Source organism: Neomonachus schauinslandi, chromosome 1 (genome assembly GCF_002201575.2).
Source record: "Neomonachus schauinslandi chromosome 1, ASM220157v2, whole genome shotgun sequence".
Lineage (NCBI taxonomy): Eukaryota > Metazoa > Chordata > Mammalia > Carnivora > Phocidae > Neomonachus > Neomonachus schauinslandi.
In genome coordinates, this window is record NC_058403.1 from 53,750,448 (window position 1) to 53,768,686 (window position 18,239).

At 41.9% G+C, this 18,239-nt stretch overlaps 1 protein-coding gene across 1 annotated transcript in view; it reads right to left on the reverse strand.

Annotated features, from left to right (window-relative positions):
• MYH15 (myosin heavy chain 15) overlaps nucleotides 1-18,239 on the reverse strand; it is a 148,873-nt gene that overhangs the window by 126,857 nt on the left and 3,777 nt on the right. The window contains 9 exon segments of the mRNA XM_044919496.1: nucleotides 5,205-5,300; nucleotides 5,391-5,454; nucleotides 7,525-7,543; nucleotides 7,756-7,829; nucleotides 9,795-9,888; nucleotides 11,201-11,228; nucleotides 11,876-12,032; nucleotides 13,474-13,617; nucleotides 17,554-17,576. Of these exon segments, the coding sequence (XP_044775431.1) occupies nucleotides 5,205-5,300; nucleotides 5,391-5,454; nucleotides 7,525-7,543; nucleotides 7,756-7,829; nucleotides 9,795-9,888; nucleotides 11,201-11,228; nucleotides 11,876-12,032; nucleotides 13,474-13,617; nucleotides 17,554-17,576 (699 nt within the window).

The window sequence follows — 18,239 nt, forward strand, 5'->3', positions numbered from 1 at the left end:
GAACTCCGACTTCCCACCAGACATGTCAGTGCAGATGGCTATAAGTAGCTCAAATCCAACACTACCAAAACTGAATCTATGATATTTTCCATGTCTGCCCTGAAGCTATGCCTCTTCTGTGGTTCTTTATGCTGGTGAATGTCACCGCCTTACTCAGGCTAGACATTGGGGTGCCATGAAATGTCCTTTCACGGCTCAAAGACAGACATCATTTCCATGTCTTTCAAATCAAAGTATTAATCTTTTTTCTCTAGAATAGCTGTATGCTATGAGGAGGAGGTAAGGATACAAAAATAACATGGTCCTTTCCCTCAAGGAGGCTACAGGAATCACACACCTAACCAGTGCAGGAAATGCTGTGTTTTTAGGGTGAAAGGGTGTTTCAGTTAGATGTTTCAGTTCATACCGAAAAAAAACAAACAAACAAAAAAAAGCCAGACACACACAAAAACAAAACAAACTACCTTCTAAAATCATTTTGCCAAGAATATCCGTTTAGATCACTCTAAATTATAACTGTTCATATACTTTTCATTTTATGTCATTTTTGTTAATACTTTGCATTAGGTCATTTTTAATCATTTCCATTCTGGTTATGAAGACCAAAGGTGCTATATTTGACATTATTTTCTGTATGTGGAATATAGAAAAATAGAAACCTAGAAAGCCTCACTACTTGGTCAGGCCCAAATTATTGATAAATTGAACTTAGAACATAGTTTCTAGTATTTCTGTTAGGCTAAGCCACCTACCCACTCAAACCCATGTTTGTAACTATCATGGGAATTTCCTTCCTCCTTTGCCACAGACACAAGGAGGGTCTTGCTCCCATCCAAGCAGGCCCAACAATCGGACAAACACTGTGGGAAATAGAATGGAAAGAGCACCACATGTCCAAGGTCTATAAGACCCGGAGGAGGAAGGAGTCAACATTCAGGAGGGAGCCGGGAGTAAGGCGTCATGGTGGGCCCACGTGTTACACATGTACTCCTCTCCCCACCCCCCCACCTGCTTCCAGACACATCATTTCTAGAAGTCATGAAGGACACCTAATGGGCTTCTCCTTCATCTCACTAACCAGCAATACGGCTGATGCACTAGCCTACCCATTCACTGCAGCACCTATAGTCAATTTGAAGTGGTAGCTCTTAGAAGCGTATAGACCACATGTATGAGTGTTTGAGGGACTCTGAAAGGCCTTTAGCTCAAAACATCTTCCCCACTGGGCCTTATCAAAATTTATTTTCAAGGAGCAATGAATTTTAATTGCGTTGAGGCTTGAGGTCACCTCAGAGTATCATGTAAACAGAGATTCCTTTATTTAATTAATTTCCTTTCTATCAAGAGGAATGGCCCTGAGAGAATGTAAAAAAAAAAAAAAAAAAAGGCAAACAACAGTGAATACATTTTTGTGAGACACTATGAGGGCCAGGGAGACTGTCTAGGCCAGATAAGGCCCACACAGAAGATTGTTGACCAGGCTGTGGGCATGTGGAGAATGGGGGGGAAGTTTGTCAGGAGGGCTGGGGACAGCATAAAGAGGAGGCACGAGAGTATGCTAAAGGTAAAAGTCAATTGCTTCGCAACTTCAAAAAATGCAGGTCTCAACCTTCATACTGGTTCATTTCTAGATCCCACTCTAGGAGATGCAAAGAGCCCTTTAAGAGTGAGCATTTTATATGTTTTATATGTTTGTTTTATATGTCTTCCTGACATTAAATTTTACTTTCTGCATGGCTGCGTGTTCTCCAAGACTCAGCTGAGTTCACTATAAAAAGGAGCAAAGCTGACATTGGGCCAAAAAATCCCTTAAAATCACAAAGTCCTGGGACACCTGGGTGGCTCAGCCAGTTAAACGTCTGCCTTCAGCTCAGGTCATGATCCCGGGGTCCTGGGATCGAGCCCCACATCGGGATCCCTGCTCGGCGGGGAGCCTGCTTCTCCCTCTCTCACTCCCCCTGCTTGTATTCTTTCTCTCTCTCTCTCTCTCTCTCTCTCTGTCAAATAAATAAATAAAATCTTAAAAAATAAAATAAAATCACGAAGTCCTGTAGCTAGTACCTCTATGCCACATCACCCATCATTACCTGTTCCCACACTGCCATGTACAGCTGAAGAGGTTGTACACTGCCCAACTCCAGAGAGAATCATTCACATAGTCTACAGTTTGAATAGCATTCTCTAGAGTCGGGCAGGGCACAATCTGCACACACACATCTTGTTCCTCCTAACAACCAGTGAGGAGGGAGGGAGTAAAAATAGGAGACCAGTTCAAGAGAGACCTAATGGGTCAAGGGAGTACAACTCAATATGCTCCAGAATAGGAGGTCCAGATGCCAACAATTTCTTTCCCCAGAGGTCTTCAGACCTCTAGTAGACAGGTCGGGTGCACCTCTTGGCAACCACCACTCTTTGTTACTGTCATGTACTAAAGTGAGTACCCAGGGCAGTAGGCAAAATGTCAAAGATTTCAAGAGACAAGGACGTGTTTCGTGACCCCTCACCCTAGCGTTCATAAACCTGTTGAATAGCAAGAATGGGTACAATAAATAAACAGAAAAAAAAATAGACAAAGAAGAGAAGAAAAATAGGAAGGTATATGCAGGACCCAGGTATCCAGTTGGCATTAAGAACAAGAATTTCGAGGGGCCACATCTGAGGGGACTGAGGAAGTGGGTTTTAGCCATGCCTTGAACAAGGGTCAGCCTAAACTGAAAGGTAAGGGGAGGAGGGATGTTCCAGATCCTGTAGAGACTAGTTGGGGGCTGGCTCTGGGATAACGCATCACCCCATTCCTTGGCTCCTTCCGTGGTTGGCCAGCCTCCCGACTGATTTTCCATACCTGGGTTTTTTGTAGTACTGACAAGCGCTTCTGTTTTAGGAAACTTGGACATAATCCTTATGTTGCTAAGGGGTGCTCTGTCTCGTAACAATCCTCAGGACACTCTGAAGCTCTCTTTTGCCAAACGTGAATAAAAAGAGTTCAAATTCTAAAATGTCCCAAAGAATGACCAGTGGTGGTGTTGAGAACAAATGGACTGACAATACCCAATTTGCACCACCAGATGTCAGTCTTCGTATAGTAATCAATCTCCGCAGCCCCCAAAGACTCGACAAGATCAATGAACTCAAGATAAGCCTGCATTTTCCACAGCAGCCCAGAGCCTTAAGACAGTTCTATTAGTAAACAGAGATGCTCCCCCAAATTTTACAGTCCCTGCTGATACCCCACATTGGACCTGATGTGTCAGATGGCTTGCACAGCAGAGAAATCTGTGCTAAGAACGTTAGATGTGGCAGGGCTAATCAACGGAAGATCCCAAAAAAAATCTGTTCCAGGTTAGGTGGAGGGAAAGTGGGAATGAGAACGGCTGCTGAGTTCATATCACCAATTGCACCTGTGACAAAAATCATTGTCCAGTTTGCAGAGCTTGCCCCATTCGGTGAGGGCACTTTGAAGTTGAAGGCCATGTAACACCGCTAAGTGTATGATTAACATATTTAACCTAGCATAAGAGGCTGGGGGGAATCACTCCCCATTAATTTGCTTGCCTGGATCTTTGCTCTCATCCCACAACCACTCCTGTGGGAGCATCTTTGTCCTCAGTGGTTTACTTCATACGCAAGACGTTTGCGATCCAATCAGCTTGTCATTCTCCCCTTCGAAAGACTTCCCCATACTCTGCCTTAACTGCAAGGTGCTGCTTGATCTGACCCTGCCCACCTCCCCCCTACATTACCTTCTTCTCTCCACCAACTGCAATGGCCATTTTGCTATTTCAAGAATAAACCAAATGCCTTCCTGCCTCAGGGCCTTTGCACTCACTGTTCCCTCTTCCTGGAGCTTTATTCCTGGAAATCTCGCCTGCTCACTCGCTTACTCATTCAGGTGTCTGCAAAAAAATTGCCTTCCCAGAGAGGTCTTGCCCGACCATGCTATCTAAAATATAACCACCTACTATCCTACCAAACCCAAATTCACTGTCTTCTCACCCTCCTTTTTTTTTTTGTAGACCTACTAGTCTCTAAAATTATATATGTCTTTGTTTACTTGTTATTTCTTGTCTCTCATACTAGAATGTAAGCTCATGAGGGCAGGGACCTGTCTGTCTTATTTATTTTCCAACCCCCACGCTTAAAAAAGCAGTGCCTGGTGCACACACAGCAGTCACACAATAAATATTGAGTGACTGCATGAAGTTCATTCTCTTACCCCACAAGTCACTTTTCTATTTCTCTTCATGGCATTACATTTATCCTGGTCAAATCATAAAACTTGGGAATACTTTTGACTCATCACTCTCCTTCATTCCTACATTCAGTCATTGCTAAGACTTACCTATTCTTCTATGAATCCACCCCCTTTCTCCCATTCCCACAGACACAACCTTACACAATGCCTTGTCGTTTCATACTAGGACCACTGTAGTCCCTTCCCTCTAGGATCTCTGCCTTCCTTCCAACCTTCCAATTGTTGCTGCCCTCAGCAAATCATGACCTCCTATTACCCTACCCCTATAACACATGCACAACCCCCCCATTCCTTGAGTTCAGAAACCATCAGGATAAAATCTCTACTATTCCTCTATGCAAATTCTTTCCTCCAGTCAACCTGATCTCTCTGCTCCCTGATCTTGTCCTGCCTTTTCCTGCCACTGTACCTACTGTTCCTCCCATAGGAAATGCCCTCCACTCGTTACTCTGGTTAAAGCCCCTTCGCATCCTTCATACCCCAACCCCAAAGCTCCCTCCTTCATAAAACTCCCATTGACCGCTAAACACCATGGCAGTGACCCACTTTTGGCCTCTTGTCTATGCCACCCATGTGGTTCTAATCTTCTAATCACCGAAGACCTTAAATTATCTAATGTTTTTATACACATTCACACACACACACACACACACACACACACACTCATTCATTTATACCTTCTGGGCATCCTACCCACTTCCAAACACCAGACACTACCAAACTGGAAAAACAATTACTCTCTAGCAATATAAAATTATAGAACATTGATTTTATAATTCATAAAACATATAATTTAAAATTCATAAACATATAAAACATATAATTGTTTACCTTTCAAGATGAATAAACTGAGTTCTCAAGAGACTTATTACACCATACTTTTCCAGGTCCGAGAATCTGACTTCTGTCTCTTGTTTTAGAATGTCCCTCAGCTCCAGAATAATACACTTACCATGAAGTTCTTTTTTTCCAGACAGAATTTGATAGAATATGTGGCTGTTCCTCTCTCCGGGCTGCTGGAAAATCACTCGGGATTTTTCAGGCAAATCTGCAGCATGAGAAAAGGATAAAGCTTCATACTTAGGTGTTCCTACAAAACTTAGAAGAAAAGTTATCAAATAGTGCAGTGGCTACTTACAAATATCGACGTCTACAGATGACAGCTTTCCTCTGGCACAAAAGTGCATCCTGATGAATTTGCCCTGGGTGGACATAAAACACAGTCTCCTATTGACACATTCCAAACAGTTGCAATGGCTTTATTATACACATTACTCCCAAAGCGATTAGTTTAAAGTTAAAAGAAAAATGCAACATGGGCCTGAGATGGCAGCAGTTCATGCTAGGAGGAAGCCAGAATGATCACAAGGACTAGCAGTGGTCCTGGATTCTAGTCTCAGGCCTGCCGACGTCTAGCTGTGTGTTCTTGTGTGTATAATTGAATCTCTCTGGGCCTCAATGTTCTTACCTAAAAAATGAGAAAAAAATAATACCTGCTCAGCATATTCTTTCATTTATTCAGCGAACATTCGTTGAGCACCTACTACCATCCAGGAAACCTACTAGGCCCTGGACGTATCACATGAGAAAAATCGGTGTGGTCCCTACTCTTCTAGATTCTAGATGTAAGCAGCTAACGCAATGGCATTAACACAGGAACATTTGGTGATTCTTGAATCCTAAAGAAAAGCCAGTTGTGCAGGAGTTCAGTGAGCAAAAGGGGCAGAAAACAGAGTCTGAGAGGTAGACGGGCACCAGGCACCCTATCACGTAAGCCATACCAGCCACAGGAAGGAGTTGGGTTGAATTTTATGTGCGCTCAGAAGACAGTGGGAGATTCTAAGCAGAAGAATGATGTGATCAGATTTATGTTTTAAAACACTACTTCAGCATAAATAATAGATGGGGCTCCCTGCCTTTCTTCTCATGAAAAACCCTAAGACAGGATCTAGTGGGGCAGAAAGGCTGCCGAAGGAGACAGAGCCCACGTCAGAAGCCAGGTGTGGCTAAGGAGGCCGTCAGCGGCATCTGGGGCTTGCAGGATGAGGATGGTGCCAGGCAGATGACAGGCTGGTGGCGGTCACCCATGCAAAGAAGGAGGCAGAGCGGGACTACAGCAAGGCAAGGGAAGGAGAGTGGTGACAATCAGGGGGATTGAGCCTTTAAGTTACCAAATGTAGGGTAATGGGAACCATACACACAGACACACATGTATAAGTACACATACACGTGCATTTATACACATGCATATATGCACAGTATTAAGTGAAATAATTTAACCTGGATTTCTGGATTTTTTGGACCCTCTTTATCTTTCTTTCCACTTGCCATTCTTTCCTTTCTTCCTTGTCTTCTACTTTTTCCTCTCTTTTATCTTCCTTTTTTCCCCCTTCCCTCCATTCCTTCCCTTTTTCCTCTTTTTTCAGCTTTCTTTTTTTCATATGTCAGCAGAAGATCCCTTCACATTCTAACCAATCCCAAATCTAGCCACTTTGTGGACCAATATTAGCACCTGCTATGCAGCCAGACCTTGCAAGCAGATATAAGAGCAGGCAAGGAGCACTAACGCCCTGGATGGAAACCAGCCACGTCAGCATGCGGCTGTTATTTAATTGTGCCCAAAGATTCAAACAGGAAGCTTTCTGCAAATTTCCTTGTAAATTATAGAGTGGCTCCCTGCCACTCATTTTTGTCATAAAATGGGTTTGTGAAACTAAGTTTTGAAATTTAAATTCTTCCTCTATCCTAGGACTGCAAGTTATCAGAAGCTATTTTTTAAAAATGATTTCTCCCAGTAAAAAAAAAAAAAAATCCCCCGTGGAAAATATGCAGAGGTAGGGGAGCCAGAGGCAAGAGTAGAAACAATAATTGTACTAAGTGAATTAGGAAGTGCTTACTAAATTGACTGGTTATAAGGAGTATAGGAAATTATGAAGGAGAAAGTACTTTCAAATCTGTAAAATGTAATACAATATAAAGCATTCTTAGAATTTGCTGGGTGAGCTTCCCTACTGGGAGTGGAAAGGAATTTGGAACTATTAAATAGTGTCTTCCTGAAATTGACCAAACAATAGAAGCTTTTCCAGTGCATATTTATATGTAGTTTTAATTTCTCAATAATGAAACTGATCTCTTTCTTTTTCGAGGTATCTAACAATATTAGACCTCTTTGATGCTCAAGAAGTTTTTTTATACATAGGCGCTCAGACGTGAATTTTGCCATTTGCTTAAAAATGAAAGACTCTGATATACTGCTCAATCATCTTACTTACAAAACGAGAGGAGTTGGGGCGCCTGGGTGGCTCAGTTGGTTAAGCGACTGCCTTCGGCTCAGGTCATGATCCTGGAGTCCTGGGATCGAGTCCCGCATCGGGCTCCCTGCTCAGCAGGGAGTCTGCTTCTCCCTCTGACCCTCCTCCCTCTCATGCTCTCTGTCTCTCATTCTCTCTAATAAATAAATAAAATCTTTAAAAAAAAAAAAAAAAAACGAGAGGAGTTGTCATTTCCTCAGGGTTTTGGCATTTCCAAATTCTTCCAAACTAGGATGCACTTGCTTGATTTGATCTTCTAAAGTTCCCTGAGATACAGGTAAGAGAAATATAGCAGATAAAGTTTTCAGTAAAATTCTATAAGGTGGTAAGCCTTGCATCCCTAGGTTGGACTCCATTCTTGCTTTGATAAATAGTATCCAAAAGCTGTTTCCAAATTTGTTTATACAATGTTACTTTGGAATGAGAACTTAGAAAAATAGATGAGTGAGAAACTGTCTTACAATGCCCCTGTGAATATATGTGGGAGCTCATTCAATTTGCAGTGCTTCTCTTTTGGATGGAATTGGCCTAAGTGGGGAAACGAACTAGATATCTACAATCAATCAATCAGTACCATAGCCTACCTAGTTCCAGAAAAACTTCATTCCTTATATTTTCCCCATTGTTAATCTCCCTCTCTTCCCATCTAATTCTTACTCCTGGAAATTTATTCTAAGGTAATACAGCAGATTCTTGGCATTATTAAATTATATTTTTCCTTGTTACAATTCCTAAGTAATCTAGTGGTCCATGCCAAGCAGTGAGTCAGTTATGGTATTCATTTTGAATTTGAATCATGTGTGCTCAGCAGGTCACCTCCACAGAGTAAATCTGAATGAGCACTCAGCATCCCCATTGCAACATGGCTATGTCGTGTTCCACTCAGCATTAAAGATCCATTTTACGGAAGGGATTATGTAGTATATAGTATTCAAGAATTTATAAATTTAGGGGTGTCTGGGTGGCTCAGTTAGTTAAGTATCCCACTCTTGATTTTGGCTCAGGTTGTGAGATTGAGCCCCACTTCGGGCTCCGCACTGGATGTGGAGCCTGCTTAAGATTGTCTCTCTCCCTCTCCTTCTGTCCCCCACCCCTCTCGTGCACTCGTGCGTACACACACATACACACACACACACTCTTTCGCTCTCAAAAAAAAAATTATAAATGTACAAATACTATATCCCTTCTACATAGTATGGGTCTACTATCCTTTAAATAAGTAAAAGGGCTATATGAGCAAAGTTTTTCATAGAAGTGTTATGGATTATGTATTATGTATTATCATGAGGCTCAATGGCTAGACCAAACATACACCAAACAACCTAAAATGTACACAAAAATGAAATAATATCTAGTGAATAATAGAGTTCAGTAATACCTAAAGAAATCAATCAAATTCAGGAATGTGGTGGTTGGGAAAGAAACTTTTCATGGTTTGAAAATTGGACCAGTTTGCTATTTTGATATACTTCTTACTTTGCAAAAACAGCAGGAAGCATCCAGGATTGAATTGAAACAGCAAAATAACAATGCCAGACATACAAAGATAAGAGGTTCCAACAGTTCAATAACTCACTGATTTTGAGTCCCACTCAGCGTTATCTAATTTTATTTTGCATACCAATTCTCATGGTCTAGTTACTCTCAAATTATTATGAAATCCATCAACCTGTTAATGGAACTAAACAAAGTAAGCTAAATCAAAAATCGCCAAAGCTAAAAGTCATTAAATAGAGAGGGAAGATAAGTAGAACCTGGAATGTGATTAAAGTTGAGGTTATGCCCATCAGGCATTTGGGATTTGATCCAGGAGTTTGTGGTGAAGGGAGACTTCTACTGGTGCATATCTGTGGGAGTCTGACATCTCACGGTAGCTAAAGGGATTCAGAAATATCGAAAGTGGCCATTCAAGGCACTGATGACTCTAGTCTTTAGGGAAGATGGCTTGGATCTTAAGTGTAATTCTCAGAGGGTCCAATCAACAAAGACCAGGCTAAGTAGCCCTGGAAGCAAATCTGAAACAAATTACATAATTTCATGTTTGGGGGTTATTGGTTTGAAGCATTTGTTGATCCTCTCAAGAGGCAAAGATGGGAAAAACTTTTCTATAATTTTCTAATTGTTCTATGGCTCTTGTCTCCTCTTTTCTCCCCAAAATTGTCAAGGCAGAGCCTCCATGATCAGTGGATAGGACCATCTCACCTTTTCTGCCAAGATATCTAGACACTTACCGGCTTTTCCCTAGATTCACCCATGGTTGCTACGGTGGCAAAATACTGGATAATATGTTTGGTGTTCACAGCCTTTCCAGCACCAGATTCTCCTCTGTGGTTAGAAATTCAATGATATAGTTAACTGGTTTGGATTGTAAGTGCAGTGAAAAGTTAAATAATTTTAACCATATAGACTAAGACAGTAAGGAAAAGTTTTATGGAAAAATGGAAAATTGAGAGGAAACTTGATTAAAGAAATGTAGATATTTAATTGGTTGGGAGAAGGGGAAGGACTATCTCAAAAACTATTTGATTTTTGAACAAAAATCCAAACTCAGTACAGAAAGATTAAAGATTTTCTAAAAACTGGAAGCCTGTTCTTCATGGGTCCTGTTAACAAAAAGCTGAAGAGCTCTTCTATTAATTAAAGACAGGTCTCCTCATTACCAACTGTTCGAGGGATTTTCACATATTAAGGTTACAACATGGCTGGGTCCAACCCTCTCCCTGAGAAGAGGGCCTACCAATCAATCCACCAGGAAGTTGGGTTTTAGACTTCCCTTTTACCTTTGATAACCAGTTAACTTTGTGATGTGGGAAGAACACAGTGGTGCTAGCCTTATCATCCAAAGCATCATAGGACCAAGGCCTGCCTTTATCTGTATGAAACTCCAGGAAATAGTCGATCTTCTCTGTAAGGGCTGAACACTAAGTATCCTTCTAGCTCTAAGATTCTGAGACAGTTAATATTCTTGAGATGACTAAAGCCAATGGAGAGCCCAACACACGAGGTGACAACACCATTGCATAGGAAGACCAAGAACTTCAGAATTTCACTGCCTTTTGAATCTTAGCCTTCCCTCCTCCCCCAGCCACAATGCTGACAGTTCATCTGGTCAGCCAGTGCTCTCCCCATCAATATTAGATACAATATGAGATCACTGAAGTCTTTTCCTTCCTTTTCTCTCCAAGTCTCACCATCTTTTAGTTCCTACTACTTAATGTACCTTGGTCTCCCCCAATGTGGCTGCCCAGATAACAGCAGGTTATTTGTTCCGTGGTCATACCATTGAACTTTCTGTCTCTCTGCCCAATTAGCCAGTCCACAGACCTTTGAAAACGATTATTTCAACAGGGAGTTCTCCATCAAGAAGATGACTAAGATCAGCTTGTGCACTGTGAGTTCTAAAAGATCTACTAAGATGGTAGAGGCAGCCTACCTAGTACCATATTTGGAGTAATCACTGACTAAAGTGTTGACAATTTCCTGAGTATCTTATTCTTGCCTAGAAGGTATTCTGTATCTAAAGAGCAAACAATTCAAAGACAGTGAATTTATATTTTATTCCCAGGGAAATGTAGGTGTCTGTTTCCATTGAAACTCTCACCGCTAGCCAGAAAGAAGAGGCAAGGCAAACACTTACGTCAAAAGTACAGACTGATCCTCCCCATCTACAAAAGAAAAGAAAATGTCAGAACATTCTTCTGCCAGAGCCTCTACGTATTGGCAAACTTATTCAAAATTTCCTTGGTTGCAGTTTGAAGTCAGACACAAGGAAAAGGATTTGCTCTCAGTTGGATAAAAAAAAGAATACCATTTAAATAGTACAGAGTAGAAAGAGTTTTTTTCCCCTTGCCCCTATGTATGTCAGTCCTAAGAACATATAAATCTCAAGCCTATTTTCTTGCTCCAAATACAAATGATAACTGACCAATGGTTGACATTTTTGCCATTTTAAGCCTTTTAAGAAGCACGGTATTACAATAGCTACAGAGAAACTTCTTTGTGCCTGAAACTCTAGCAGGCGCTTTGTGTAATAAAAGCTGCCATCTACAGGGGGCTTACTCTGGGCCAGCCACTGGGCTGAGCACTCTCAATGCATTATCTCACTTAATTTGACGTGTGAGCTAATCATCTCCAAAACCCTAGGAGACAGGCTCTATTTTGCCCACGTTTCATCCCAAAGAAACGGAGGCTTCAAGTGATTAGGGAACTGTAAAGGCCATGCTCTGCTCACAATGCCTACCTACCTCTTAGTGACATGGAGAAAAAGTAGATCAGATATTTTTACCTTTCATTTTGTAGGGCAGCCACTTACTGTGAAGCATATCCTGAAAGGCATTATCGGCCACAGCAAAGATGTGAGGGGGAGCTTCTGATCGCCTCTTCCCTTTGTAGGCAGCCATGACTTCTTTCTGATACACTGGGAGCCACTTGTAAGGGTTTATGCTCACACAGAAGAGACCTGAATATGTCTGAGGAAAAATCAGAGGAGATTTCAGAAAGCAGGTTAGAAACTCTTCCAGGGCTGTCAGCTCTCTCACTGCCAGATAACATTTGCTGAAATATTTACTCATAAAGGAACTAAAAAGAGGAGAGCTTTCGGATTCTCACAGAGAAGAGACTATAACAGGAAGAGACAGAACCAGGTTAGAGGAGCTGCGGGACCTGGGGTTACCCCTCCCCGGGGAGACCCGCTAACTACTAACATGTCTGACACATACACCTTTTGAAGACAGGGAGGACGCCAACAGCCGGCTGAACAGCTATCGGGCATTTGAGGCCAGAAGGGGGGCTTGTGTTTCAACAAGATTGGGAACCCAATTTTTAAGGCACTGAGAGGGAATAATAGCTCATTTGGGTCACTCAGTCACTATAATGGTTGAATTGTGGCCCCCCAAAAGATACACTCAGGTTCTAATCCTTGGAACCTGTGAATGCAATCTTATTTGGAAAAAGGATCTTTGCAGGTGTAATTAAGTTAAGGGTCTCAAGAATGATATGTGGGTGGGCCTTAAATCCAACGGCTGGTATCTTTATAAGACATACAGAGAGGAGAAGATATGGACCCACAGAAGGAAAGGGATGTGAAGGCAGAGGCAGAGATTGGGGTGGTACAACCACAAGGAATGCCAACAGCCACTAGAAGCTGGAAGGGGTAAGAAAGGATTCTGCCCTAGAGACTCCAGAGGAGTAGGACCCTGTTGATTGATTTGATTTTGGACCTCTGGCTTCTAGAACTGTGATAGAATAAACTTATGTTGTTAAGCCAACTGGTTTGGGGTAATTTTGTTACAGCATCCAAGGGAAACTAATATAGTCATGTAAATCAGAGTGCCAAGGAGCAAGTTGCCTACATGCCATGGCTTCTATGGCAATGGAGCTCAAATTCTACCATTTTGGCTCAATCTACTCAGGGCTGCTATTGAATAGGTTCTGAGTAAGTCAAAGAATCTAAGCAACCATCACCAGTGTAATGATGATGAAAACAATCATTCCTTCTACTGAGCACAAACAGGGTGACAGGCACTGCACTATGTGCTTTGCATTCTCTGATTTCATCCTCCAAGCTACCTTGGAGAGCCAAGCATTCTTATCCCACTTTACAGATAGGGTGACTTCAAGAAGTTAAGAAACTTAACAACTAGTCAGTGACAAAACTAGCATTTGGACACTGATCTGTCAGCCTCCAAGCCTCATGCCTTTACTTTAGCTTGACAACCTAGGGAAAGGGCTATGGATGTTGACAAAATAAAATTGGGGAAATGCAAGGTCCCTTCCCAGTGGGCATTCCTGAAGGGTTATCCCCATGTTAGTCTGCTTAAATTCAAAGTAAGCTATTATCCAAGAGAGGGCTGAGACTTTGCCAATATGAGTGCCAGCATGACCTTTCAGCAGTAAAGCATATATACATACATAGGTCATCCAATGGGCATAGTGCCTCTTCAGGGTATGCAGCACGGCTGCTTCATTGAGATGAGTCAGCATTGCTAGGTCTTCAATCATTTCAAACTTTGGGGAATTCATCTGCTGGACTTCATCCTCCTTGACACTCAGACTCTGCAGAGAGGAGAAAAAATATAATATGTATTTCCCTATTATGTTCCTTCATTTTGCCATACAATGGAAAGAATCTTCAAAGATCCAAGAAAAAGATGCCTCATGAGAGGATGGGACCAGAAGTTTAACCAATCCTAATGAAAGAGACAGGTGTTTCTCCTGCACATGATCGCACCTTGCCTGAAGATGAAGTTTTAAAAAAGTTTTTGTTGAATCAAAATATTCTATCTTGCAGAGCTCTAGCCCTGTGGCTCTTCATTGACTCCAGGTTGCCTCTGAGAGCGCACACATCATACTGCATACGATTTGGCACCTCTCTTGGTGCTTAGGAGGTTTAGAAGAAGGAATCTGAAGTGAAGGATCAAGGAGGCAGATGAATCCTGCCAGACTGTTCAAGACCTATCCTCTTCCTCAATCCTTCCTCAACTACCTTAGCTCATTTTTAAAAAATCTTTTACCATATAAACAACCTGTACTATCTGGACACAAGCTTTTGTGTATGTTTCAATAATTAACAATATCAGACTATTTCTCAGCTCTATTATAAACACCTGAAGGAGTTTTGATGGTGTTTTCTTTTATAGTTCCTAAAGCATCTATTATAATGTGATAGGCATGGTAGGTACTCAATAAATATTGATCTCGATTTATAGGGATGCATTGCTACCAAATAGTTGTTTAGAGTTGTTCTCAAAATTTCCTACTACCGTTTCCTGTAGTCCTTTTCCTTGTTTAATAAACATTGGTATCAACTGATGGCTCCATTTAATCCCAGTTGGTGATGGCTGCTTCTTCCAAAGCTCTCACATTCTCCATATTCTTTTTTTTTTTTTTTTGAGAGAAAGAGAGAGAGGGAGTGGGAGCAGAGGGAGAGGGAGAATCCTAAGCAGACTCCATACCCAGCACGAAGCCCGTGACTGGGCTTGATCTCACAACCCTGAGATCATGACCTGAGCAGAAATCAAGAGTCAGACACTTAACCAACTGAGCCACCCAGGTGCCCTCACATTCTCCATATTCTTGATCAAATTCTTACCCATAGTCTGCTTTGTCATTGCTCAAACAGTAATCACTTTTCTTTTGAGTCCCTTTAATTTCCATATGTCAAGGATTCCTTTTCTGTTAGAACTTAATCAGGTGACTTATGTCTTTAAATACCTCCCCTTAGCTCTGATTCTGTTTTTCTCTTTTCTTTCATTGCCTACTTTCTTCCATAAGTATTACTCTACACTCACTGGCTTCATTGTCTCTGTTAACATTACAAAGACTATTCATGTGGTGATTGAAAGTGTAGTTACTTCTAAAATTTTTTTTTAATTTTTATTTATTTATCTGCTAGAGAAAGAGCACAAGCAGGGGGAGTGGGAGAGGGAGAAGCAGACAGCGTGATGAGCAAGGAGCCTGATGTGACACTCGATCCCAGGACCCTGGGATCATGACCTAAGCTGAGGGCAGATGCTTAACCAACTGAGCTACCCAGGCATCCTGAAAGTGTAGTTACTTCTAACATCAGGAGGAGGAAGCCTGGAGCTAGGGAGATAGAGGGTGGGGGTGGGGGAATGGGACCATCAGTATATGGTGGAAGGACAAACAGAACAAAGCAAACTCCATTAGACTCTTCTTTCTACATCACTAACTTATTGCTTTCATGCTCTTCTTCTTATGATTTCTTTTGAAAATCATAATTATAACCATAATATATTTACAAATCACCTTGAATACTGTTGAAAAGACAGAAATTTTGGAACATGTGCTCAGACAAGAAAGCCTCTCATTTGAAGACCCGATAAAATAGGTTTGGACTCCATTAAGAAAGTGAAAAGACGGGACACCTGGGTGGCTCAGTCATTTAAGCATCCGCCTTCAGCTCAAGTCATGATCTCAGGGTCCTGGGATCGAGCTCCTCATTGGGCTCCCTGCTCAGGGGGGAGTCTGCTTCTCCCTCTCACTCTCCCTCTGCTCCTCTCCTTAGCTCGTGCTCACTCTCTCTCAAATAAATAAAATCTTAAAAAAAAAAAAAAGGACGGGGAGACAACATTGGGAGAAAATCTCTGCAAATCATATAGCTGATAAGGGACTTGTATCCAGAATATATAAAGAAGTTTTAAAATACAACAAAAAAAGCAATAAGCCAATTAAAAATGGGCAAAGGGTTTTAGACATTTCTCCAAAGATAACACAAATGGTCAATAAGCACGTAAAAAGATGCTCAATATCATTAGTCATTAGGGAAATACAAATAAAAATCACATTAAAATACCACTTCACACCCACTAGAATGGCTATAATCTAAAAGATAATAATATGCATTGGTGAGGATATAGAGAAATTATAACCCTTACATATTGCTGGCAGGAATATAAAATGATGCAGCCATTTTAGAAGACATTTTGGCAGTTCCTCAAAATGCTAGACATAGAAGTTACCATATGACCCAGCAATTCTACTATTAACTAGAAGTTAATACATCCACACAAAAACTTACACATGCATGTTCATGTGAGCATTATTCCTAATAACCAAAACATGTAAACAACCCAAATGTCTCTCAACTGGTGAGTGAATGAACAAATGCGGTGCATCCAATACTATGGAATATTATTCAGCTGTACAAAGGAATGAAGTACTGATACATGCTACAACATGAATGAACGCCAAAACATTATACTAAGTGAAAGAAGCCAGACACAAAAGATCATATGTTGTATGATCCTATTTATCCAAAATGCCAGATAGGCAAGTGTATAGGGAAATAACCTAGATCAGAGGGAAGGAGGGGGGGCAGTGACTGCTAATGGGTACAAGATTTCTTCTTGGGATAATGACAATATTCTAAAAATTAAATTGCAGTGATGGTTGCATAATTCTTTAAATATACTAAAAACTGTAGAGGCCACTTTTAGGCAAACAGGCTTGAGCGATGGACTGTAGAGAGGGCCCACAGCGACCACCTGGCTGAATACAGACTGGCCCATTGGGGGACCCACCTCAAGACATCCAGAGGCCCTGACTAACCAATGGGCTACTTACAACGAGGCACAGTTACCAAAACAGGGAGAATTCTGTATGTCCCCATACCTCCTCACCTTCCCTCTAACAACAGCCCTCACCCCCTGCCTCTCTTCTGTCCCACCCACTGCTCCCTTGCATTATAGTCAATAAACTTCTCTCTTTTTTCTGCCTCAGGTGAATTCTTGTCACTACCCACACCACCTGCGTCCACCCCATTGTCGCCCCACATTTGGGGGCCCCCACCCGATCAGACACCACATTTAAACACCACAAAAACTGTTGAACTGCACACTTTAAAGAGGTGAATTATATGGTATGTAAATTATAGCTCAATAAAGTTGTTCTTAAAAAGTTGGCATAACCGGGGCGCCTGGGTGGCTCAGTTGGTTAAGCGACTGCCGTCGGCTCAGGTCATGATCCTGGAGTCCCAGGATTGAGTCCCGCATCGGGCTCCCTGCTCGGCAGGGAGTCTGCTTCTCCCTCTGACCCTCCTCCCTCTCATGCTCTCTGTCTCTCATTCTCTCTCTCTCAAATAAATAAAATAAAATCTTTAAAAAAAAAAAGTTGGCATAACCAATGATGGAAAAGAGGCATTCACATCTGCTTTCTCTCTTTTAATAAGAGATTATCCCAAGACTAAATTTAGGGCCCATCTGTTTCCTTATTTAGGACATTCTGAATTTTTTCTTGCCTACCTAGGCAAGTTCCTGCTGATAAGGCCCAAGTTCTTCTCTTAATTCCATTAGTTACCTAAAGTCTACCTAATTGGAGATTTTTTTTTATGTCCAGATACTGTCAAAGAGGCATATTAAGACACCGTAAGTGGTAATTTATAAGTGGCCTCCAGAGGTTTACAACTCAAATGGCAATGCTTTAGATTATACATTGTCCAAATAGGACGATAAGGGCGTGGAGAAGACAAACCTTCTTGGTAATGATTCTGTTTGCTGTGGAGTTGAAGCAAAACCGGAGAGTGATTAGACATGAATACGGGCAGGCAATCATCTATAAAACCTACGAGGAACTGTTCAGCCGAGTCAGGCCAGAAATAGGGCCCAGCTCAGCACCACGGGGCTGGCAGGCAACCTGAGGTCAGTGATTCAGGGGAGGGTCCTGTGGGTGGACTCTCTGCCCAGTGTTAACCTGCTGCTTTAGAGGCCTGGGTGACAGGGAGAAGGAGTTGCAGGCCATTTCAGCCTTACTTCACATGACCTCCACAACCCCTTACAGACTAGCTTATGCTCAACACCTGCCCTAAACCTCTTCCCAAGGTCATAAGTGACCTCCTAATTCTGAAACGCTGAGGCTTTCTCCAAGACCTTAATCTCTTTCTCTAGCATTTGGCATTACTGACCATCCCCCATCTCTTGGCTTCTCTGGCACTGTGCTATTCTTAGTCAAATCATCCCTCTCTCTTTTTTTAAAGATTTATTTATTTATTTGAGAGAGCGAGCGAGAGAATGAGCATGAGCAGGGAGAGAGCCAGAGAGAGGGAGAGAGAATCTCAAGCAGACTCTCCGCCGAGTACGGAGCCCGGGGCTTGATCCCACAACCCTGAGATCATGACCTGAGCCAAAATCAAGAGTTGATGCTTAACTGACTGAGCCACC